The 25,537-nt window shown below is 39.6% G+C and overlaps 2 protein-coding genes across 5 annotated transcripts in view; both read right to left on the reverse strand.

The window, feature by feature from the left end:
* Positions 1 to 56: 56 nt before the first annotated feature.
* Positions 57 to 8,356, reverse strand: prtfdc1b (phosphoribosyl transferase domain containing 1b). The gene is made up of 9 exons (XM_083927807.1): positions 8,316 to 8,356; positions 7,973 to 8,079; positions 6,517 to 6,700; positions 5,396 to 5,461; positions 2,825 to 2,842; positions 1,455 to 1,537; positions 1,220 to 1,266; positions 1,014 to 1,090; positions 57 to 881 (listed from the first exon to the last, which is right to left on the reverse strand). Exons 1-9 carry the CDS (start codon positions 8,346 to 8,348, stop codon positions 834 to 836), a joined length of 663 nt encoding a protein of 220 aa, XP_083783933.1. The 5' UTR covers positions 8,349 to 8,356; the 3' UTR covers positions 57 to 833.
* Positions 8,357 to 12,456: 4,100 nt separating this feature from the next.
* The window catches only part of pbx1a (pre-B-cell leukemia homeobox 1a), a 47,181-nt gene continuing 34,100 nt past the window's right edge, over positions 12,457 to 25,537 (reverse strand). The window contains exons 3-10 of one of the 4 annotated variants that reach the window (XM_083928358.1): positions 23,643 to 23,887; positions 23,137 to 23,193; positions 21,614 to 21,804; positions 21,196 to 21,331; positions 20,778 to 20,937; positions 19,783 to 19,895; positions 17,894 to 17,983; positions 12,457 to 14,353 (exon numbers count right to left, since the gene is read on the reverse strand). In XM_083928358.1, coding sequence (XP_083784484.1) covers positions 14,261 to 14,353; positions 17,894 to 17,983; positions 19,783 to 19,895; positions 20,778 to 20,937; positions 21,196 to 21,331; positions 21,614 to 21,804; positions 23,137 to 23,193; positions 23,643 to 23,887 — 1,085 coding nt within the window. In that variant the 3' untranslated portion in view covers positions 12,457 to 14,260. The remainder of the gene's footprint in view (positions 14,354 to 17,893; positions 17,984 to 19,782; positions 19,896 to 20,777; positions 20,938 to 21,195; positions 21,332 to 21,613; positions 21,805 to 23,136; positions 23,194 to 23,642; positions 23,888 to 25,537) is intronic. The other 3 variants (XM_083928359.1, XM_083928360.1, XM_083928361.1) reach the window with 3 other exon arrangements.

Here is a 25,537-nt window from a genome sequence, read left to right on the forward strand (position 1 = left end):
ATCAGCCTACAAAAAACATGTGATACACAAGGTTTTTTTTATCTCGTGAGCTCAACCACAACTCCACTTCTAACGAATATCAACATCTGAAAATGCATTTTGTAAGTCAACAGAGAATGTTGCAATGCAGGGATATGTTACACAGAAAAGTACTTTACTGGCATGTTAAATTATAAAAGGAAATACAGAAATGGCAAAAGTATCCTACTACACCTCAAATACTGAAAAACAAAAGAAAGAGGTAGTTAGCGCACTTTGTTTACAAAACTATTCTGTTTGCCCCTGTGCATTAAAAGGTGACACAAGCAGGAGAACTACCTAATGAAGCATCAAAAAGGCAATGTACAGGTGAAAAAAATGTCTAATTCTATCACAAATGTCCTAATAAAAAACTCCATTTCATTTTAAAATGAGCAGTTTCACTTATCTCAGCACACGCTGACGTAAAAACATCTATCAGTCATGGTTATCAAGTTCTTTTCATAGCATACAAGAAGAGGCAAGACAGATGATATCTGTGTTCAAGTCTAACAGTAGCAGTACCCTAGCATTAAACATTTTCCACGTGAAGAATTTCTGTAAACATTATGAATTAATCGTAACTTTTTAAACACATTTAAGCGTGCACATGATTTGTTTAAATTAAAGGCCAGTGTCTCTATTGTTAAAACAGATAAACGTTTCATAGGAGGAATGTTAACAAAACAAAACGGGATGCTTGAGATCAAATGTCACGCTAGCAGCTGTAAGTGAATGGCATCTCAGGGAAAATGTTCAGGCTTGCTGTTAGATGGCATCTGCTTGACAGTCGGCTCCTTTTGTAGTCTTTTTTTTCAAATCTTGTATTTTGTCTTCCCACTTTCGCTGATCACACAGATATGCTTAAAAAAGGGAGAAAGAACAGTCAATACAAATGTGTCTTTTCTTTTGATGATGCTATATGTTATGAGACACTCATGACCTCTTTGTTAACAGTTACTGTTGTCTAAATTTAAAAAAAGGCACAGACTTACATTCAAGTCTCTAAAATACTCATTGTAGTCTAAGGCATATCCAACCACAAACCGATTGGGTATCTCAAAGCCCACATCTGAAATCAAAGACAACGTGGAACATTTATTGCACTGAATCACTGACTACCAAGTTGCAACATTTTTTTTCAAACTGTGAATGATCCACTGACTCATAAACACGTAAAAAGGGTTGGTTATGTACATACAGTCAGGAAGACATGCTGAGTTCTGTGGCACTCTCTTCACAAGCAATCTGGGGAAAATAAAAGCAGACATCATCATACAGTATCTCTTTCTACCTGTCGCGTTTAAAACAGTAAAACCTGAAATCTGTGTCACTTATTCTCTCTTTGTCTAGACTGGAAGGTGGGAATTGAGTGATTCACAAAGCAGCACAACTGGGCTGGTCTTAGTTTTGAGGTCTGTACAGCCATAACATACCCTGCTACTTTAATCATTTTGGGCCTGAAGGCTTGAACATGTTTCAGGAGAGTCTCCATTGTCTTTCCGGTGCCTACAATGGCCTGTAAAAGAAAAGAAAAGGTTGGAAGAACTGGATTGAGAAAGCAAGAAGCTGCCAATGCAGAAATGCATGCGAAAAACAGAGTAATCTCACAGCGTAGTGCAAGTGAAAAGGAAGAAGTTGGTCACACACTACTTGTATTACATAACTGTTAATGAGAATTCTCTAAAAATGGCTTGACCTCCACTGGAAAAGGGGATTTAAAACCAACATGTGATTATTGACCGTGTCTTGAAGAATTAGCTAAATAATTTTAGACAATTCTAAAATAAGAAGCAGATTAAAATCATTCGACTGTAGTATCTTTAGTACTTAAAGCTTCATTCTGTGCATATTTGACCACTTTTACACAGTGCAAAAAAGCTGTAAACACAACATTGATATTATTATGACCTTTTAAAGTTGATTCGGCTAACGTGTTAGCAAACTGTTAGCAACTTTAGCATTAATTTGGGGTTGAGTCTCAGTTAACCTGATGAATGTAAGTACAATATTCACGCTCTTTAGGGTGTTTGGTTCTTTAGCTGCTAAATGCTCAGACCAGCTAGTCGCTAACTTTGTCTGCTGTTTGGTGCTGGACAGGTAGTGTACAATGGCAGAGCTTTATAGCCTGCTAGGGCCAAAAACAACATAGGTGAGAGAAGTGAGGACAAAGCAAAGCAGTCAACTTGTGCACCGTAAAACCAAAACAAAGCTGGAAGATGCAAAAATTAGTTGTGTGATAGTTCTCGGTTGGTTCATCATTACGAGAAACCTCTCTCACATTATACATCGCAATTTCATCCAGTGTTAATTTGGTGTCATATTCAAAAGACACTAGCCATTCTGAATAAAGATTAAAATAAAAACAAGAGTCCTGAAAATACTACAAAAGAATTGCATTACTCACTGCAGTAGCAGCCAAAGTTAAGGAATAACTGTGAGCATATTCACAGATGTTTGAGAACTGACTAATGATGTTTCAAAAATGTTTAATCATTCAATCTCTAGATACAGTAAGTAACTGTGACTGTAGTACCATATTTATTTATGTCCTGTAAATGTAATTTCTTTTATAGTGCACTTTTTCCCCATATGGCTAACAAGGAACGATTTTGATCATGTTGGTAAAAATGCTCTTATTTCCAAAATATAGGTCAGCCAATTAAAAAGTTTCCTCATGTTGAACTCAGCTTCAACCAAATAAAAGTTGGCTGCTCTTGGCCTGGATAGCGAACAACAGCAATAAATACAATAGAGCCATTTGGTGAAGAGGAAAAACAGACAAGCAGAAACATGGCTGACTCACCTCCACAATCAGTACGTTCTGAGGAGAGCATGTTGGGAAGAGAAGAGGGGGAGGGAAGCAAAACATTATTCTTGGTTAGGCACAGATAGTTAACTGCTGTATCTTCTGATAAACAACACACACATTCAGAGATAACGGTCGTACAGACACATGTAAAAACACAAAATCATGAAGCTGGTGATCTAAACAGCAAAAAATGATACACTTTCAGTAAAAACAACAAGAGACAAAGCTGTTTTGAAATACCTGTACTGCAGGTTTTGTGTTGTACAGCAAGAAAAAAGATAAATAAATGTAAAGGGAAATTGTCATCAATGAGATAACAGTAATCAGTAAGGCTGTTATTACATTTTCATGATATCAGTGATTATGCAAATGATGGCAGAAGAGAAATGTCATCCTCATCCACATTGGAAATCTATGTTCCCACAGCCCCTCTTTGAATGTCACACTGAAATAGCTGAGATTCTGCAAATGTTTGTCCAATCAACTGGAGACAACTGGGCACTATTTATATTAAGAGTCACAATCCAAGCTTCACTTCAACTTAGCTCGGTCAAAAAACCTTTAACTGTGCACAGTTTACTTGTAATTTTTCAATGAGTGTCGCCCCTGGATGAGATATAAATAAAGGTTGAATGAATGAATAACCTTTACTTTTCAAAGACAAAAGATTCAGCCAAGCGTGTACTTATGCTTTGTTTAAGCCTCATTATTCATACAGATTTATTTAGAGTGCAGTAAACTCTGGAGTAATATAAAAGAATAAGCAATATATTAAAAAGGGAGGCTACTGTTGGATACACTGTTGGAAGGCGAAGGCGTAACATTAACTATGTAATATGTTCCTTGGTACACAATTAGTTCACTGCTTCCAGCAAAACATTGCAGCAATCTGTTACAAAGAGGTGACTAAATTTAGCCGTACATCACAGGGAGCTCAGGGATTTCACAAGCACACTTAAAATACTGTGAGCGAAGCAGCCGGCAGTGACTCAAGCTTACTACCTCATATCCTATTCATGTTTCAGGCCTCTGCCACGCCTGGCTACGCTGCATATGAGTGAGTGTGAGTGTGAATGTGTGTGTGTGTGTGTGTGTGTGTGTGTGTGTGTGGGGGGGGGGGGGGGGGGGGTTACATGACTGTGCGTGTTCAGATCAGCTGATTTTATATCACCTAGAAATACTCCTGCTGACTTATGACTCCTGTAGTGTTGGTTGGGTAATTCATCCCTGTGCGTACAGTGCACACATAAATACACACTGTATGCACAGATGTGTAAAGATTAAAAAAAAGGTTTGGGCATGTGCGTGTCTGCATGCACACTCGCAAAACAAGCTGCAGAGTGCACACTCACTGACAGGCTGTTCCAATCATTTCTTGATGTCTATATCAGCTGAAGAAACACCTAGGAAGGAAACTACAAATCGGACCTAATGTGATAGCGTGCCTGCCAGTTGTGCTCAAGAATTGCCTTGTTGCTATAAATGTGCTATCCAGTAAAAATAAGCTTCGACTCATAAGAGCTGAAACAATGAATCGACAAACTCAGGAGTAGCAATAGAGCGATATTATATTATCGATAATATGTGTAATAATACGTGGGCTGCTGCATTTGCCTATAGTTTTTTCCCGGCATTAGTTACAGATGGGCGTCCACAGGCAGCACCGTGTTGCTGGAGACGCCCTTTTTAAGTTCAATAAATGTTCCTTTTTTAAAATTGAGACTCGTAACATTTGTTATCACCATTGTGTCGATTTTATGATGTTCGTATGGGTCATAGGCTAAAAATCGGCTTTGGCCCTAAATAATCCATATCAGTCAAAAAAAAACGAATTATTTCTAAATTTGTGATTATGAATTTTTTCAAGTCAAAAAGCCAAACATTCCCTGGATCCAACTTCCTAAATATAAGCTGCTTTTCTCTGTTTTCTATGACTGTCTTTGGGTTTGGGACTGTTTGTCTAAAAAAACATTAGCCATTAGCCATTTGTTTGTGACTCCTTTATACAAAGCAATGTCTAGTTGCTATTCCTTGTGGTAGGCTGCACGTCTGAGAGTTAAAGAGGTAAAGCTGTACAGTATCACAAGAAAATCACACACACACACACGCACGCACGCACGCGCGCGCGTACTGATTCTGATTACATGATAACAAGACGAGCAGCTGAAGAGTGAGCCTGTAACAGCAAGACCACTCATCTGCTATGATAGCAAGTATATCCTCCCATTTACACAGATTTAACATTTTGCTTCCACTGAGAGTGTTGGGGCGCTTTACACAATTACATTACAACAGTTGGTATCTGATCGCCCCTGGATTGTAGAAACTGCCATCTTTGATCGCCTTTACAGAAGCACTGAACCATTTCTTCAGGGGGGAGAGGGAGACAGCAGATTAGAGGGAAGGCTGCCCTCTTGAGGCTGTCCTCTATCAGTACCAACCACTTCCATGCCAAGTCTGTTGTGTTGTAATAAAGCTTATAATAATAATGTTTCACTGGACTCAGATGGAGTTCTTTATCAAGAGTCGAGCTGTTTTCAGTGGTGTGGATGAAAAGAGTATTACCTTTCCAGCTAAAAAAGACAAATCCTCTGCTCCGACTATGTGAAGATCCTCTGTCGACTGGTCATTCTGAGGAAATCAAAATCCACAAAAACAACAGAATTTGTTGTCTGAAGGTTTAGATGATAGATGCCCGACTTTGATATAATATCAATTTGGAAAGTTAAGCACATCATTTGATTAGATTACATGATTTTGCCCTTCAGTGGTATTTTTTAATATGGCCAAATTAATGGAGAGGAGTCATCTTTAAGCGTTCCACTCTTTTCTAGAGATAATTCAACAGGACATTTTCAGTGATGATCTAGCTGGCATGACAGACAGGAATCACGATCACTAATATGTTCCTCTCTGTGAAAGTCTGATTTGAAAGAAACGTAGTCTATGGCTCTAACTCATCTATGAAACTGTCTCTTACATGATTTGAAATTATGACACATTTCACTTTATTAGTATAGACAAGTCATAATGATAGTAACTCAGCTATACTAAAAAAAAACAATGTGGGGACGTGGGTTAAGGTCATTTTTACCAGAGGTGTTAGTCCCGTCTGAATGCACCATGTCAGTAATTATTCTGGAGAATGTCAGTCAAGATTACGGCGATTTTAACCTCCTGTAAAAGTGTATGGAAAGAATACCTGGGGTAAAACTACTCCTCTCCGAATACAACCCTCTGTAAAACATATGTTGATATACTGTCATATCCTGTCAATACGCAGTTTCCACATTTTTTTAAGCATGGAGGCACTTAAAGGAGCACTCTGATATTTTTTTTTAATAGATATACGATTCTGTCCTTTAGTTTTGTGTGTACTTAATTTTGTGATATCAGGAAGCTACGTAGGACGCACATGGCCACAGTGTGATGACGGCTGCATGTGGATCGAGTAACCCCTTCCACCTCTGGTAGAATCAGGGATTTCTTAATCCTGTGCGAATTGGCCAATTATATTACACACGTCCTGAGGTAAGACTATTTTACCCCACGTCCCAACATTAAACTAGTCCCGTCCGAATAAGTCATGGGAACCATCATGACTGATAAGGTTAAGCATAAAGAATACATCTCACATGTCACTCATTGTCTGAATGCTGTCTGTGGGGCTGTGGGCAGAGGCTCACCCGATAGCTTTTGAGCCGGATGAAGTGGACCCTCATGGGGATGGTGCGATCAGAGTTGCTGTTGAGAGCCTTGATCCTGTCCACCAGGTCGGCACAGAACTGGTAGCCTCCTTTTAGCACGCAAAGCACCACGATGTCATGGTCCCCCAGGTCGTCCATAATGTTTCGAGCCAGACGTTCTGTCCTGTAAACAACATTTAAAGTTCTATTTACACAGTCCACTTAATAATTCACATGATACTGCCTGGCTAGCGATTTCACGCTGGAATTTGGTGGAAGGTTAGGCCACCAGCAGTTTTAGGTGCAAGAACTTTATTTGAACACAATAATAACTTTATTTCAGCTAGGCAATATTTACGAATGTTTCTGAGTAGACCTGCAACGATAAGTGGGCCGTCATTAAATTAATCACAACTTATTTGATGATCAAATACTTGTTTTAGACATTTCTCAAGCAAAAATTTGTTCCAGCTACTCAAATGTGAAGATTTGATGCTTTTCTTTGTCATACATGATCATAAATTAAATATATTTGCTCAGACACAGAAGGAGAAAACATCTGAGGCTGTCGTGTGTTATAAGTGTAATTCTTCCCTATTTTCTGATGTTCTATACTCAAAAAATATAATTGCCGAATTCATCGATAGTAAGAACAGTAGACAACAGTAAAGCGCAGTTCACTACATCTGACAACTTTCTTGTATTTTACTGCCATATTGAAAAAAAGTATGAACATTTTCATATTGATTTAAATGCTTTAAAAGCCTTGTGTATTCTTATTCTGATCGTGATTCAGATGCAATCAAGATTATAAAACAACTGTAGGGAATTGTGTGGCATACCAGGACGCTTATAACAGTTTGTAAATTGTTGTTTGTTGTGTGTGTGTGTGTGTGGGGGGGGGGGGGGTATTCAACATAAAAAATGTATCATCTTTCAATGGAATCGTATCGTGAAGAAATTATAATTTGAGGTGCAGCATTTGTGTGAATGCATGGAAAGTTCAGTGTATAGCTGGATTTTTTTTCTCAATAATCTCACTTAAAACTGTTATGTTCATTCATTTTGCACTAAAATTGAATGAGAAAATAATGTAATTCCCACAGAAGTATACAAAATAGGCTTTAATGTGTTTTTTTAGGCTATGTATTTACTGAATTACCATAAAACATACTATGTATTAAGTGATTTATATCGTTATCGGGACAAAAGATTTTAGACATATCATCCAGCCCTAATTTAGTGGAGATTGTTTGGTTTTGTCAAAATCCCAACAGTTTAATATCAAACCATAACCTACAGCGCAGTTATTCCCTGAATCGTCCCAGAACTCCTCAGATCTAAAGTCAAAAGTCACGTATAGTTTTGAGGCAACCTGCAGCAGACACATGTGGGAAGCTCAGTACCAGTATTTGATAGGCAGCAGGGTTTATTTCGGAGTTGTTTGGTGTTGTACCTGTCCATAATCACGCCGTGGGGAATGAAGACACAGTCTAAATCTCCCGAGTAGTGAGCGGGGTAGCTGAAGAGGTCTAGACTGTAGCCCGGCCAGTCATCGTTAATCTGGGAGGGGAAAAAACACAAACGTTATGTTGCTTCGTTGTTGATTTCTACAACTTAGTAAAACGACTTTGAGCGTTCACACGTGCATCTGCAGGACATCCATCTACAAAGTGACACGGTTCAGTTGTGTGAGCGCGCAGCAGCTGCATGTGCATCCATGACGGAGGGAACTTTTCGGATGCCACGCAGCGCTTGTCCCGCGCTCCCTGTCGCGTTTTTCCATCTTTTTTAATTACCACAATCCCGCCGCAGTTTGCGTCCAATGCCATGTTGCCTTCCTGCCCACACGATAAAAAGGCTCTTGTCTGTGAAAGTGTCCGAACAAGTTTTCAGGAGCATTTGGCACCGTGCGGAGAGAGGCGGAGCATCCGAGTCACGGAATGTTCCCTGTGCAGCTCCCAAACGGCTGTGTCCTTCAGTGCTGCGGCCGCCGGGGGCACCATAACACTGACAACCCCTCTCTCCACTCGATGCTCGAGTCGATGCTTCACAGTATTCAGATTCTTATTTTAGTAAAAGTATCAGATCAGAAAAAAGATTTATTGCAAAACTCCTTTTTTTGTTACTTTTTTTCTTTTTCTTTTCTTTTTTTTTATAAAATATTTGAATACTTTAGCAACTGTGTGAGCGAGAACTGTAAATGTTCAAATGTACAGTAGATGTGTAGATGTTTTTGATTCTTTGTTAGCTTGTTTTTCCTTTCTTGTTTTCTATACAAACTAAATGTATGTTTATTTTAGTTTGTAAACACGTTTTTTTCTCTCTTCAAAAAATGATAGAGGTTTAAAAAAAGGAAAAAGATCTATGTCCAAGTAGGTTTTTACTGTTCGGTGCATGCGATAAAAACATATAGAGGAATTCAATTAAAAGCCAAGTACTATAACAGTCAAGAACCTACAGAGAGAAGAGCTTCCCATTGGTGTGCATTTTATAAACTAACATTGGTCTTGTTTGCTCTGAGCATTAAAAGTGTCACAATACTGGAAGAGATGTTTGTCTCGTTTCCCATTGTCAGAGTGGGCTCACAAAATTGCCACCACAATGTATAAGCAGCATTTTAATGTCTGAGCCGGTCGTAATTTTAACTACTTTACATACAGTTGAATAATTCAATCCATAAATATACATTATATTTTAGAAGTCGCCATGTTTTAGATGTAAAGTCTTAATCTAGCCACTGTGAAATACACGCAGTTGAGTAAAAAAGTACAATTTCCCTCTGAAATGTAGTCGAGTAGAAGTATAAAGTTACATGAAAATACTCAACAACGTACTCAAACAAAGACATCATTCTTCTGTTGATTTTTTAGGAAAAACAGGAGCATACATAAAATGTGACAATGACAAGCATCTGCAACACAAAGGGAGAGAAGAAGAGAGAGGTCAGGCAAGTCGAGTCATCACCCTGGGGACAAAACAAATGTTTTTAGTGTTACGTGAGGGTGACCGAGAAAACAAAATAAGTCAAAAGTGGAATACAAATCAAATCAACCTTTATTTATATGGCGCTTTTCATACAGAAAAGTATCGCAAAGTGCCTTACAGAGATGTACAGAACAAGAGAAACATCAAATAAAATGATGTTTGCTACAGTAATATTTACAAGCAGAATAGTTTTTGTTCAATGCCCATAAAACGGATGGAGAAATTCCCAATAATAAGATGCATGCTCCTACTTTTCTTTAAATACTACCTTCATATTGTGGATGTTTTTTTTTAACAAATGTGTTAACATTGCCATCTTGTGGAGAGGAACAGACACTTCTGGCTTTTCTAAAAACTGCTTTTGTTCTAATGAAATCATTCATACACCAGCTTGAACACTCTAAAGCATGGTCTCATCTGCTTAAACAAGGGAAAATAAAGACTTGTAATCTAACAGCTCCAGATGCCACACCCAGTGTCCTGTGCACAATATAATTGGTGTCTGTGTGACAGTGTGTAAATGAGAGAATTTAGGATGAACCACCCACGGATTCATGTGGTCAGTTAGTCCAGCAGCAGCAGCGGGGTCTGGGCTGTTGTGTCACTGCACATTAGAGCAGTCGGCTGGACTCCGCTGAGAGGGAGAGACAAGGTGCTCCACCCATGCTCTTCTACGGCAGCTGTAATTATATACAGCGGTACAATGACAGCTGGGGAGGCAGATGTCAACAGAAACATTAGATTTCAATCAGCGTGCACCGTGTCACCACCCCTGAGGAACGAGGAGGTGTAAAAACTGTGCCGCATGACAAAATCCCTGAAAAATGTCATAAAACAGTTATTTCACAATGTTTGTTTCAGATGATGGTGCAGCAGACTTGATGTTGTGATAATCATGAAGATAAATGTCCGAGCACTGAGCGAGGCCAGAAGATGCTTTTGGATGAAGTCTTGTCAGATTGTTTTTGATGCCCTCTCTGTTGGGGGGAGCAGGCCGGCTCCTCCGTTGCCCTCCAGGCGCAGTGGAGCAGTCTGGCGTTGGCATTTCACACTCCCTCAGCAGTCAAGGCCTGTGACCATCCGCAGACGTTACAACCAACTGCTCCCTCATACCCTCGCCCCTGTTGTTGGGCCAATTATGAATATTCAGTTACTATGAAAGTAATTCTGTCAGACATGCAACTGTCCAGCCAGATAGTGTCAGTCAGAGGCGTTGTTTCTAGTATATGAAGGGAGGATCTTTCAAGGACGCAACTGTTCTCCTTCAAATTTTGGATGTGTGATGACAAAAACTGAGGTGTAAAATTAACTCAATAAAATATTTAGAATGTTTTATTCTTTCTTTCTTTGATGCCTGCACTGTTGCACTGGGTGGCAAATACAAATACGTTTAAAAAAAAAAAAGAAAAAAAAAGCCAACTATATATTTGTGACCAGTTTTTGTAGAGACAGACTAACTCTTTTCATGGACACTGTTGACAATACCATAAACATAGAATATCACCAGCCTTATCCTTTAATAACAACAAATAAGCCATCACTATGTTCAGATGTCACCTTGTGTATTGCTTTATAAACTAGAATTACCACCTTGCGGTTTTCTGCCTCTGCCAACCAGCCAAGCTGCAGTTTACATCAAAACTGTCCAGACTTACATGATACATGTAGTGAAGGAATTTAATAAAAGCTATGAGGTGTATTTTTTTTGTGAAACAAATACTTTACACATAAAAGCACAGTACAGAACATCTATACAATCACCAGTTTTAAGATTTTTGAGTTATGGCATTGAGTAACAGACCGAAACATTATGATGTCACAGTGAAGATGACCTCTGACCTTTTGGATACAAAATGTCATTACTTAACTATTTTATCATTTTAGACATTTGTGTGAAATGTTGTCATATTTAGTCCGGGGAAGACCCAGGACTAGGTGGAGAGATTATATCTCCACACTGGCCTGGGAACGCCTCGGGGTCCCCCAGTTAGAGCTGGTTAATGTGGCCCAGGAAAGGGAAGTTTGGGGTCCCCTGCTAAAGCTGCTGCACCCGCGACCCGACCCCGGATAAGCGGTTGAAGATGAGATGAGATGAGATTGTCATATTTAGTATAAAAAAATCTTGAGTTATGACCAAAAATGCACTCTGTGAGGTCACAGTGACCTTGACCTTTGACTTCCAATATTGAATCGTTCATCCTCGAGTCCAAGTCTGTGCCAAATTTGAAGAGAGTCCCTCAAGGCATTCACATGAATGGGAAGGACGGACAACCCAAATACGTATTGCCTCCGGCCACAGCTGTCGCCAGCGTGCAGACATATTATTATTAATATTTAGAATGTGGAAAATTGTATTTGATAGGTTTGTTTGCTCCTGAAAATAAAGCTGGAAACCCGAAAAACACTGACCTCCTTTCTTTCTGTCAGAGCCATTGATGCACGTTTATAGAGGATTAATAGAAATGGTTACAAAGTAGCTTATTAAATTTGAATTTTGAACTTTGTATGACCAAAAAATAAGTGGACACAGCTACTTTACCACCTGTTATAGAGGACCACTCTAATCCTTTAGGCTTTATTGTGTTTTTATCCTATTTTTGATGTTTGCAATGTGCAGTGGTTATGTGTTGTTTTATCATCAAATAAAATCAATCAATGAACCTCTTTCATACTGTAAACTTGATTTTCAGTATAGTGTACATGTGTTTGTGTGAGTGCATGTACATGAATATGTTGGATAGGAGCCATAATAAGAGCAGAGCCATGAAAAGGTTGATGTCTACTGGCAGTCACTTGGTTGACTTTCAGTAACAATAATTAACATCTGATGCATTTGCACTCTTTTAAACTCCATTATAAATAATAAAAAAAATGCTGATGTATAATCTCGCTGTATTACATATAATTTTTAATGTGTTGAAAACCCTTTCCAACAAAGCAAGTCAAGCACAATGGTGCACATAAACACATGTTAAAAGTTCATGAGCTAATTCACGAGTAGAAAAGCAAAAAAAAAGTAATTGCCTACATCAAGCATACCATAAAAAAATAAACAAATACAAAAACAAATAGGCCACACAACATAAAAAGTGTCTATAAACAAGGTTAGACTGCTCAGATAACACATTATTTGACATAATGACTCCTTTAGTGCTTAATGTTTAACATTTACAATGTTCATAAATGTTTGATACTGAAAAAAATCCGTTTGATAGTACTGAGACAAGCATAAATCCAAATGTCTGTTTTGGTGTCAGTTCTAGGGTTACTAAAGCAGTGCCAGCAGAGTAATATATTGACTTGAATGCTTTATATGTAAATAAATGCCTAGAAGAGGACACCATTCATTAAAATGAGGAACATTATCTTTACATCCAAGTGTCCTCACTAGAGCCGAGCAGCAGTTCAGGTACATCCAGATGCTTCTTTCATGCCAATGATCAGTTGTTTTAATGCTGAAGCATTTCTGGACCCGTGCTGCAGATTCAGGAGCAATAATTCACTGTTAAACTCTATTAACATAATGACTTCCCTGTTTAAGCGGATTGTGGTTCATGTATTGAAAAACAAACTCAGTTACAGATGATCTTGAAAAACTTTCTCTTCCGTAGAAAGTGATATTTCTTCTCATCTTTCTTTCGATGGGACATTTAAATTATTATTATTCGCTTGATTGTATTACATGGAGCTAAATGACAGAAGATGGCGATTTGAATGAGAAGAAAAACACAATGCTGGATGTATTTGATGAAAGAATATATTATAACTGACTCCATGGTGACACTTTTTTCTTGACAGCTTTGTTTTGGTTACATCAGCATTTTGGCATTGTCAAAAACTGTTTTCTGTAGTGCTGGTGGTGGAAAACAATAAGAAATATCATGAAGAATTCAAGTTAATTAAAAAAAAAAGGTTTTCTCCTTGTCCGGCAAACAGCAAGAAATCCTCTTAAATATTGCCATTCTGTGACTGTCACTGTACCAATATGCTGCAGAACCAAAACCAACAGAGTGAAAAATATATTTCTAAATTAAGTTGATATATCCCCCATCTTAATGAATGATGTCAAGCTTGTCCGATTTGATGACAAGTATTTATTTATTGTTTTACAGATAACATACTTCACAGGGTTACCTTAGAGGTAAAATCTCCTGACGGAACTCTTTTTTGACTCGTCCGAGACAGAGGGGAAGATGAACATACTTTTATCAAGCACACATTGTAAACAACTGAGCAATATTTAAGTTTAAATGGCGTACCATAGAATAGGTGAGAGACGACAAAATGTAAGTAAGAAGATGTGCCTCTTGCTTGCAAAGACAAAAGTTTCCTTTTTACAAAACAAATAATGGTCACTGACATATTTTTCTACTTTTTTTAGTGGCTGAGAGGTAGAATGAAGTATTTTCAGTTAAAACCAATGATTGGATTTATTTACTTTTCATATCATTTCATCATTATGAGTGAAAACATTACGAGTGAATAAGTAACCCCAGCCCTCTGAATATAATGTGAAATCTGTACAAACGTCTCCATTGATTGCTGTATTGTTTTGAGTTTTATTGTGAAACTTTTTGTCTGTATCCCAAATGTCCAACATTATAAGCAGAGGAAATATGACTTTTTTTTTTTTTTTACTGGATAGGATTCCACAGCATTTCCTCTCCAAACAGTTGGGCAGTGAATTCCTTTGTTTAATACTGTGTAGCAAGGTCAGTCCATGTTTTTTGTAGATGAGGTGTAGAGATGGATATATTCAGTTGGAAGTATCCGAATGAACGCTTCCGGGTCCTTCCGTGGGCGATGTCACTGACGAAGGAGTCGGAGCATCTTGCCAGCCACCATTTGTCTGTGATAAAAGATAAAGCAGGAAATAGTTAGCTTTAAGGTGACACATTATACGGTATGATTCAATATTGGCATAAAAGTGTCTTTAAGGATAAGGTTAGCACTATATTGTGTTTTTTTCCCAGGCAGCAAACCACATAAAGACCAAAACAAACAATTAATAAACAACATAAATAAAATAAATAAATACTTATGAACCCAATAAGTATTGCCTATGTAGAAAAGCCTGATAAATCTTATTCCTCAGTGCTACAGAGCTCCATTGTCAAACCTTAAACTGTTTAAAACACAATGTTACGCTGGATGCCACGTTTCTTAATTACCATGAACATGGGCACTGTTTTAGTCATCCCACTGCACCAAATGTGTATCAATCCGCCACTCAAAATAGTCTTCAACAAATGCGCCATTTGAGTGATGTTTGTGAAAAGCTGTTTTAGGAAAACGCTGAGGGGTGAATTCACAAAAGGATTGCATGGCTCTTTTTGGGCCGTTCGCTAATGTGCACACATTTGGCGCAAATAAGCCCCTTTCAATGCAAATGGGCCTCATAACAAAAACAGACATTTCACAAAGATCAGCGCTAAAAGCCACACACAGTTACAGTGAAGTTGGTGCCGTCAGAGAGTTGGTGGTAATATAGCGAATTTATAAAGGCTGTCCTCTGCTTCAGGCCACCTTCTTTTACAGTCTGAAAGTGTGCGTCTGAAAACACCAACTGCAACTGAAAGACTGGGATATTAAATCCCAAATAGAGTTTCTCTCTATCACGTTTTAATTCCTTGCCTGATTTCAACAGAACATTTACGCTGCCACATGGATAACTGCAATCAGACGCAATAAAAGAGAAAACTGCACTCGGTTGCAAAAGTTTACGGCCGTTTGGGTTGTTATATCATTAGCCTACATCTTTAGTTAATCAGACCTTATATCTTATATCACCAGCCTTGTCCATTACATCAAATGTGTTGCTGCGTGCAGTGGGGGCTTTACGTTTGAATATTTGGTCTTTAAAGTTATAAAAATACTACATATTCTAAATTCAAATGCAAATATGAAAGTTACCACGCTTCTTTAAAAGCAGTGATTTCTGTCCAACTGATACTTTACAGTCGGCACGAAAAACTGACAGCTTTTAAGAGACTCTTCATTAAAAATATTATCGCGCCTCTTCCCTCATTTTTCCCTCTAAACGGCTGACATAATGTGAGATCAACAGTAGAGATGAAACACAGAATATGCAGACCTTTCATATATCTCAGAATATACCCCTGAGATGGTTGATAAAAGAATAAATTATCACAATAAAAAAATAGCTCTTTAAAATGGAGGCCTTCTCAAATCATGATAAAAGGTTGACTAAAGACCATTTAGGACATTAATTGCAATTTCCACGCTATTAGTGAGAGCTGGGGATGTACTTTGGCAGCCTCTTATTTCCAAACCCTGTTATTTCACGTAAAGCCTGCCTGTCATCTTATTCAGAAGCTAGAGGAGGAAAAAAAATAAAGAATGAGAAAAAAAGAAGGAGGCGACACCCACTAGCAATTTCAGGGGTGTAATTGCTGTTCAAGGATAAAAGAGGAGAGGTGAACCACGAGAGTTCAGTCAGTAAATCTTAGAAAAAAAAATATGATGTTGGAATAAATACAAGCACCAACACTTCATTCACAAGCTATATTGAAACACTGCACTTTAAAGGAATACTTTACCGGTGGAAACATTAACTAATGTATTGAAAGTGTGTCATATATGTAATCGAGATGTAACATAAGTTTCTAATTTGGTGCCTTTGTGGCTGAGAAAAAGCTGAAAGTGACTTTATGGCGCTTGTAGATTGAAAACAACTGCCATAATGCACCTCGTCCTTGTTCGCGCAGGCAGCCCCCCCCCCAATCAGCCGCAGCTGCTTGTCACTATAGTGCGGCTCGGAAATGCAGCTACAGACATCTGATTCGAGCACCGGCTTTACACAAATGGGTGAAGTATTCCTTTAAGAAACCATAGGAGACACATTTCATCCACAATAATATGCATGTATATGCATTTTTTAAATCATTTTTTTTGTATATGCATTTTTTTTCATTTATTTGTTTATGCATGACATAGCTGGAAATCTATTTCACAAAACAGTGGAGTTTATAAAGATAAATTCAATGTTGTTGTTTTTTTAAATACATCACCGCATAATATTTTAACTTCCTGTGGAGGATCATTAATTATTTGCTTGTCCCGATCATAAAAATGTGACTGACTCAGAGACTTGAACTCACTGACTGGTTGAATTTCTGGTTATATTGCTCTCTCACATGTATTACCATTGCATTTGAGACACATCTCTCTCTGAAAAATAAATAGCCATTTATCTTTGAAGGACCCACAAAGTTAGAATGACACATACAGTTGTTCTGAAGGTATGAAAAACTATTATTGTACAGCAGAAATGTTTTTAACCCACTTCTCAGTTTGCATTAAAAATGTGTTGTATTGTATGAAAATATTAAATAATGGATATATTAATATAACTAATAATAAGACTTTTTTGGTTCACAAATTGAATTGGCCACCATCTTCACCATCTTCATCATCCATCATTAGAAAAAGTTTGCTAAGAGTCTTTAAATTACTTCAGAGCAGCAACAACATCCTGTTTTTTTTTTTAAAGTTCACAGAGTATTTATTTTTCTAAAAATGGGAGTTTTCATGTCATAATTTATTGTATTTTCTTTGTTGCCAATTTATAGGAGGTTATTTTAGTTTTTTGCACTTTTCATAAAAAAAGATATTTCTTCACACACAGAAGCAGCACAGTGTATTGAACACCTATTTGCAGTTGAGCCTGCTTTATGTTGTAACTGCCTTGATGCATCCATGTTCTTATTTTAGCACGAGGGGTGTTGCAGGCTGGGCTGTCAGTGCCGCTGTTCCTGTGGATGAATGATCTGACCAATGTGCTTGGACTGTTAGCCCAAAGCCCAACTCCTTCTGTCCCTGTGACTGTCGTATTGATTCTGTTCAGCCCCGTGCAGCCTGTCGCTATGGATCTACATGCTAACACAGTGCCTCCAGTGTTGCCTGCCCCGCCCTGCTTCGCAAAGGAGACCTAGAAAACTGGCCCAGCCTTTGACAGGCTAGTTAAAGAGGTATTTTATTAGCAATTGAGAACTTTTTTGTGCAGCCGGTCTTGGGAGGTATGACTTGTCCTATGGTGCCAATGTGAAAGCAGCGTTGGGAGGGAGGATGACACCTGTGTCCTTGTTCCTGTCGACTGCAGGTGTCTCGCTAACGCTAATATCCTCCGACAGACCAGGAGTGTGTCCAGCTACTCAGCCTGATGGCTGCCTCGTTGCCAGCCACCTAGGGCACGACTGGAGCAGGGGGGCAAGGGGCTGGACATTGGCCGAAACCCCGGCAAACTCTGCTAAGTGGCATCCCAGCGTACACACAGAATTACACAATATTATACACATCCTGCAACAGGGGAAACATTGCAAAGTAAGACAGCAAAGAAGGACAGAAGGAGATTGTTTACAGGTCTTACGTTGATGCCCTGTGGACTGTACATCTGGCTGGCTGCGAGGCTGTCACTGTATCCTCCGGTCTGGCTGATAACATGGCGAAGGGTATCCACCTGGAACAGCGGGGAGACACAGACAAAAGGCCTGGTCAGACAAAAGCTCTGGATAACAAAGACAGCCATGCACAAGGAAAGGTCAGTCTGATAGTAAAAGGGTACCATAAACAGGAAAAGGTTACAAACAGCGTGTCAGAATGATTTGGCTGCTATTACAAGCTTGATAACAGACGTTGCAAAAGGACGAAAGAACAAGAAAAATGACAAGAAGTAACTAATTATTAATGCATTTGTAGTCGTGGTAAAATAATACATCACAATCAGACATTAAAAATATAAATATTCTAAAAAGTGTATTTTTCAAGATATAGAGGGCATGACATATCCGACTAGTTGGCAGACACTCTTTTCCTCTCTTATCCTCAAAAAACTAATATTGCAAAACTGGAAGAATAGGGAAGCACCAGAGAAGCACATTAGAGAATTGGAAGGCATTGATGAAGTACTACTTGTGTATTGAAAGATCAATGTTGGAAGATAAAAATAAAATAAACAATTTTGTAGCCAATTGAGCCAAATTTGTAATGCCCTTTAGAGCACGTCCTCAGAACCCCCTTTTTCTTTCCTCTTCTTTTTTCTTTCTTCTTTTTTTTGTGTGCGTATGTGCTGTGTGTGTGTGTGTGTGAGCGTGTGTGCTTATGTGCGGGTGTATCCGGTCTTGAATGTGGACCAGCACTGAGATTGGGAGGGGTGGGTGGATGGACAGGGTGGGAGTGGGTCTGTGTGGCCAATTATAAGTATTGAGGGGAGCATTAAACATAAAGATAGAGATGAAATCCTGATGTAACTCTGATTTTGATGGAATTCTGAAATGGCTCTTTTTGTTGTTGTTGCTGTTTGATGTTCTTCCTGGTACCAATCTATGAAACCCACAGACATTAATAAAATACAATTCGATAAAAAAAAATATATATTTTTTTTAAATCTTCTACATGATTAAACTTGCTCTGTAATGACACTAAAGCTGTGCTCTGACAAATCTTCACAGTTAAAACCCATTTACCCATTATGTCTGCCAATAAAAATATGGTGTAACTGAGGTCACACCATACAACAAAGGTTTTATTGGAATACTGCTATTTTCATGTTCTTCACATGGCAGAGCAGCCCGTCAGGTTATGCATGAAAACACACCTGCCATATGGATTTCACATCAAATAAATAAAAAAATAACTTTTCTACTCCAGAGGCCAGTTTAGTCAAAAGTGTACATTCTCTTTTTTGCTTTGTTTAAATTGTATAGACAATGAGAGCAAGTCCATTCTGACCCTTTTAAAGGAACATGAGTTGCAATAATTAAAAAGCCAACCCTGAAAACCTCTTTACCTCTTATAAGGGCCGCCCCTTTTGCATATTCATGAGCGGCCTTAAGCCTTTAGAGAGCTGATCTAAATAGAAAAGAAGGGATGGAGGCATAGAAAAATGATGCCAAAAGCACTAAAACTAAATGAGGGTGGTAATTCCTTAATCTGTGGTGAGAGTTCAACACTCAAACACTGTGCTGGTCATCACTGTCCACTGGGGCAAGGTCAGGGAGCTACAGTGCACCAGTGGCTATGTGAACTCTTGTCAGGAGCGCTGACGAGTGTTGCACCGTTTCCAAAACTGTCTGCATTCGTCTACTCAACAGTGGGTTGGCAATGTCTTCTACATTAATGTAAAGCTTCAGGCAAAGTGTAACCTTTGTTTCACTGTGTAGGTCAAGTTATTGTGGACACCATCTGCATGCCAAGACTGGACAATGGTTGAAAAAGAGTTTGGGCGCTTTCGGTCACTGAGCTAGGAGAGGTGCCTACCTGGGATTGTATGTTGGCCCCAACCTGCCCCCCTTGGTACGAGTCCCCATTGAGGGACTGCACACTCATGAATAAGTCTCCGGAGTTTGACATGTTAAAAGAGCCAGCAGAACCTGAGAATACATAGAGGCAGAGAAGAAGAAAGAGGGCAAGAGAGTAGGACAAATAGAGAGAGAAAAGTAACGGAGAAGAAAAGAGGAACAGACAAAGGAGTTAAAATGATCATGCATAAGCAAAAGTGCATTAAGTGGGTTAGTTTGGGACAGCAGCAGACAACAGGAAAAAAGGCTTTCTCTATAAACATGCACGCTACTGATGCAGTATGTGGATACTGAAATATCACTGAACCATAATTCAGAAGAAAGAAATCAACCAGCAAGAACCATGAGACAGATAATCATCATAAAACTGTTTAAATCCAGTTAAAACAAGCCTTATGGATTATATTGTTGTTAAATGTCCATGCTGCTAGTGTTTCATTAAGGAAGTAATAATTGATCCGCAGGAAGACCCAAAGAATCGTCTTCGTCCTTTAATGGACCCAGCTCCCCAGATGTAAAGAGAGCATCGCGTAACTTGATTTCAACACCCGGTCCTAATCCAATACAGTTGCGAAGTCTCTATATGACAAAAGACTCCGCTTGCCCTCTGAGCAGCTTAATGGCATGCACAGGGTCAACCGGACAAGAGGCAGGAAAAATTAACGTCCACAAGACCAAGAGGTCAATAACAGAGACGGAGAGAGAGAGAGAATGAGTGAGAGAGACAGACGGCAAAGCCAGAGGAGAAAGAGTGAAGTGGAACAAGAAGAGACAGAAAGCCACATTATATTATTGGGTTAGTTAAGGAGAAGAGGGACCTTCTGTAAATAAAAAAACGCACCAGAGACTGACTTCTTGGGTTGGGTCTCAGATATGAGAGCATTACTGTGCTCGGTCTTCTGCGCCTATCTGTTTCTGCTCTGGTGCAAGAAGAATATTTTTTCGAGAGCTCACCTGCTGAATTAGGAGTTGATGGGGAGTTTGCCTGGCTGCCGTGAGCAGACACGCTGGTTGCACTGACTGCGGTCCTCGCTGCGTACATGTTGGCCTCTTCTTGGAACTTGCCAATGTTTTTCTTGTATCGGATTCTCTTGTTCCCAAACCAGTTTGATACCTGCCAAAATAGAAATGGCAAGATACAGTCACTGAGTTATAACAAATCTAAGACAAGCAAACAAACCAATGAAACTCAAAGGAATATAATTTGGTAACATTTTACTTGCAATGTTGAATATTAATACTTAATACCTAAGCCTGGATTATACTCTCAGCACCAGTTAGCACACCACCTTTAAGATCCAGCTTTCTTGGCTGCTATGACATAATCGGTTTCCTTAAAGTCAAAGCAGATCTCTTAGTTTATTCAGGTTACCTGTGAAACTGTGATGCTGCATTTCTTGGCCAGCTCTTCTTTAGCCTCCTCGCTGGGATAGGGGTTACTGAGGTGGGAGTAAAAGTACTCGTTTAGGATCTCTGTCGCCTGTTTGTTGAAGTTCCTCCTCTTTCGTCTGGAGGGACAGGAGAAAGGAGACAGAGTAGAAATTTATATATATAAAAAAATACTTGTTAAAAACAATTCTTCATTTGCGCAACATGCTTATTTTAAACCAGGGTAGTTTAGTTTGTCTGAACAGTGCTATTTATTAACTGTTAAAACGCAACAGACAAAATAATCTATCTGACGAATGCCAACAAAAAAAAAACGTTTTAAAAAATAAAGAACACGATGGAGCACAATTTATGAAATCTGATGATACTAGATTTTGTCACCCAGATGGACACCCACAGACCTGGCGTCGAGGAAGCGCGAGCGCAGGATCATGACGGCCTCGCAGGTGCTCTGTTTCAGCTGCATCTGGATGGAGCTGAACTTGCGGTGGATGATGCTGACCATGCGCTCGATCTCTTTGGGTGAGATGGGTCGTGTGCGAGACTGCTCCCTCAGCAGGTTCATCACATGGGTGGTGAACTCATTGCACGCCTGGATGCACAGACAGACAGGATTAAAAAAAAATAAGAACTATCATGAAGGCTCAACAGCTTCAGACAGAACAAAACGGTGAAATTGGATTCTGGAGAGGCTGAACCCTCGCTGGTAGGCCTTGGTCTCTTAGAAGCACTTCTGACAGTATAACAGCAGCAGCGTTAGAGGTAATAAGAATAGTCTAAATTAAAGCAGCAGACACAGTGCAATGTTTCACGCCAAACAAATGTAGCGGTGGAGTCATACAGCGGAGGCAGCGAGACTCGTGGTGCTCTGAATATTAAAAAGACTTCTCTTCAATGGAAGAGAAAATGTGACAAGTGAAGAGAAATCTAAAATGACAGCAGGCTTTCAGTCCCGTTAACGTTCAAGAGGTTTAAACTGTCTCCCTCTCTTTCTACTCCATCTCTCAGTCTACCTCGTTCTCTCTCTGTCTGAATCAGTCACTGGATATGACTGCATTCAGAGTCAAGGTGTCTGTTGCTTGTCAACACCAGGGTTACGTCAGTCAAAGTGATGCACCGAGCAGCGGTTCTGCTTGCACACACACGCCAGACACTACTCACTCATACGCGTGCGAGGTGTACGTAGCGCGGTGACACAAAAATGCTCAGGTGTGTATTGACTGTGACAGTTAGCGATGACTAGCCTTCGTCGGAGAAGATGACAAACCCAGGTCGCTTTGACTTCCGAGGGAATGACAAGACGTTACAGTCTTTGGAAAAAGAGCTGGTGTGGGACTGAAATAATGGCTGCTTGCCTGCTGAAGATAACACGGCTTGTCATGAGTTGGCCTGTGAAAGCTGATTTTAAGAGCGTTTCGTTAAAAAAATTCTCAGGAAAATATCTCATCCATCATTTAGAGTAGATCAACTTATTCCAATTTAGGTTCACAGATGGAGTTTTTTCCAGCATGCATTGGACAAAGGACAAGGAAAAAGACTTGGACACAATGAAAAACACAATATTCAGTCTCACAATCTTAACTCAGGGCAATTCAGAGTCTTAAATTAATTACTCAGCTGCATGCTTTTTCACCATATAAGGAAACTTTAGGGAGAATATATAAACTCCATACAGAAGAATAACCGCCCAGTCTCCTACATATTTCATTATTTCAATCAATACCTAAAATCCTAAAAGAGAAAATGTTCTTTTTGCATGCTCCTCTCTGCAGGGAGAGGTTAGAGGTCAGGTAAACTATTGAACAACGCTACATCTTTTGTCCCCATGAAGAAGACAGTAAACATGTTTGCAATTGAATTATGTCAAGCCACACATTTGTGCATGTCAACAATGTAACACATTATAAAGATTAAAATCACTGACATTTTTTTTAAAGTTTTGCCTCTGTCCATATCCACCACCAGGCGAGACGATGTCCAACTTTTTCAGTAGTTGCACATTTAAACAGAAAAGAGAGATTTAAAATTACAACACATCCTATAGTCGTCACCTGAGTAGTGGGAGGATTTTGGAAGAAGAGAGAACAGTGATATGAACTTCCTGTCATGATATGAACTTCCTGTCATGAAACAATGAAATAGACTATTGCACAAAAGGGTGGAGTCAAAACACTGAGGTACAACAGGGGATTCCCTGATGGACTGTGAGAGGAGCAAAGCATTTAAAACAGTGCCTGGCACATTCGTATTATGGGGGCTTAGCAGTGAATAAAGTCTAACATGCACATTCATTGTGTGGTACATGGGAATCCCACTAATGGACTTTTGTATTTACTGTTAAAATGCAGTACTTACATGGCAATGTGAATATATGTTACAAAAAGCTAAATAATGACTAATAACAGCTGAGAAAATACGTTTCCTCCCCACCTGTTCATATTTCTCCAGCTCTGTGTGGTAAATTTGCCGGATCTGAGACAGCTTGGCCCGATAGTCGGAGTGTTCTGCTGAGTTGTCAGCACCGATGCCCCCAGTGGCTGCCGCGGCGGCTGCTGCAGCTGCTGACCCGCCGCCTTTCTCTGGTCCAGCCACGCCCTCCGCTAGCAGCATGTTGTCCAGTCGCATCAGCTGAGGATCTGGGGGCTCCTCCTCCTGGGCGCCACGGATACTGAGCACTGTGGAGGACAGGAGAAGATGACATGAAGACAATGATAATAAAGGGTCAATGGAGGTTTAAAATGAGTAGCAAAGAAGAATTCTGATAGAGAAAGAGTCTCAACTCCAGCCTACTAAGTGACCTCCCTGAAATATGGCCATTGATTTAATAGTTCAAGTCTGCGCCGTAAAACCTTGCAGCATCAGAGAGGCTGGCAGCGAGGCAGGACCATAAAACTATAATTTTCATCGATTTTGACTATTATTTCATGCAAAAAATAATTAACACAGCCTTCCACCAGAGTTAATCTTTCATTGCTCTCCTTATGCTCCGGCTATGTTTAGTTTCAGGCTTATGGCTTTCTTGTCTTGTCAAATGCAATCCAAACAGAAAAAGAAAGTAAAAACACAAGTAAAGCACAGTATATAAATGCAAAGGCACCTGACTCAAACAAATCAGTTAAAGGAGCTGTACTCAACATTCAGAGCGTTAATATAGCAGCAAACAAATATTTGTTATGTAAAGATTTAGTGGAGTAATGGCGTCCTGAGCAGAGACTGATGTTACTCTCCCTCTGTGTGTTTGTTTGTTTTGATAGCCCATCTGGCCGCACATGCATGTTAATGTATGTGAGTGCCTTATGCGTTGATATCACACACAGAGGGTTGCCCCAAAATGTAGGTATTTGATTAACCAGAACCTGAATCGGTGAGAGCCGTGTGGAGACTAAAAAGACAAAACTGTATTTTGAGTACAGCACCTTTAAGGTTAAATATTTTAATACTGAGAACATATTTTCTACTCTCAATATCAAACTGGATATGCAGTTATTTTGGATTGCGTCCTCCCAGATCATTCAAATAACTACTAAGTGGCCATTCTAACATCACACCTGAACATCAACGCATTATTCATTGAAATCTTCATTTAGCAGGGCTAAGGTTGCTCTTATTACTGACACTGAGGTCTGTTTGCACACTTGTTTGGGGGTTTGAACCTGCCTGTATTCACACACCTACAGGCGCTCAGCTCTCAGCACTGACACCCTGCTTCCATGGTGTGGAGAGTGAAGTGTAAACAAAACAAAGACAGGCCTGCTGAGACAGACTTGCACACGTTCACACACGCACGCACACACACACGCACGCACGCACGCACGCACACATGCACACAGAGATATTTGGAGAAATACTTGTGAGACAGCCCCATAAAAACTGCCATGAAAAAGCATAGAGGTGTTTCCGCATGAGTCTTAATTTAAAGATCGGCTGCACTGCCCTGCCTCTTTCTGCCACCAGAAGGCTCCCTCGGTAAAGCAGCAGAGCGTCCTGATTTTCTCAGAGGTGCTGAAATGAGCCGACCAGGTGCAGCCCTCCATTCCATCCACTGTCTTCAAGGACAAAGACAAAGCTCACGCTGCCACAACATTTTTCATACACACTTTAATCCACGCATCTATCAAAATGTTTCAGAACGAGGATCCAATACTACACCCTGTATATCTCTTCATGATGACTGTAGACAGTGAGGGTAAAATGACAGGTTGTGTGACAGAGCATTAGAGCCATATTGTAGCCCACAGTCACAGTGATGGCTCTTTCGTAATGAGGATGTAAGGTTGAGTCGCCCTGTGACCTTTCCTGTGAGCTGGGGGGTCTAGACGGATTCC

This window comes from Echiichthys vipera (genome assembly GCF_963691815.1).
Source record: "Echiichthys vipera genome assembly, chromosome: 15".
NCBI classification, from domain to species: Eukaryota; Metazoa; Chordata; class Actinopteri; order Perciformes; family Trachinidae; genus Echiichthys; species Echiichthys vipera.

Bases quoted from the DNA above. Each gene is read 5' to 3' on its own strand.
- prtfdc1b (XM_083927807.1), bottom strand. From the start codon at position 8,348: ATGGCATTGGACGCAAACTGCGGCGGGATTGTG. The intron at 6,701-7,972 runs GTACAACACCAA...TGTTGTTTACAG, and splicing joins CACGGCGTGATTATGGACAG to GACAGAACGTCTGGCTCGAA. The intron at 5,462-6,516 runs GTGAGCCTCTGC...TGATTTCCTCAG, and splicing joins TCCGGCTCAAAAGCTATCGG to AATGACCAGTCGACAGAGGA.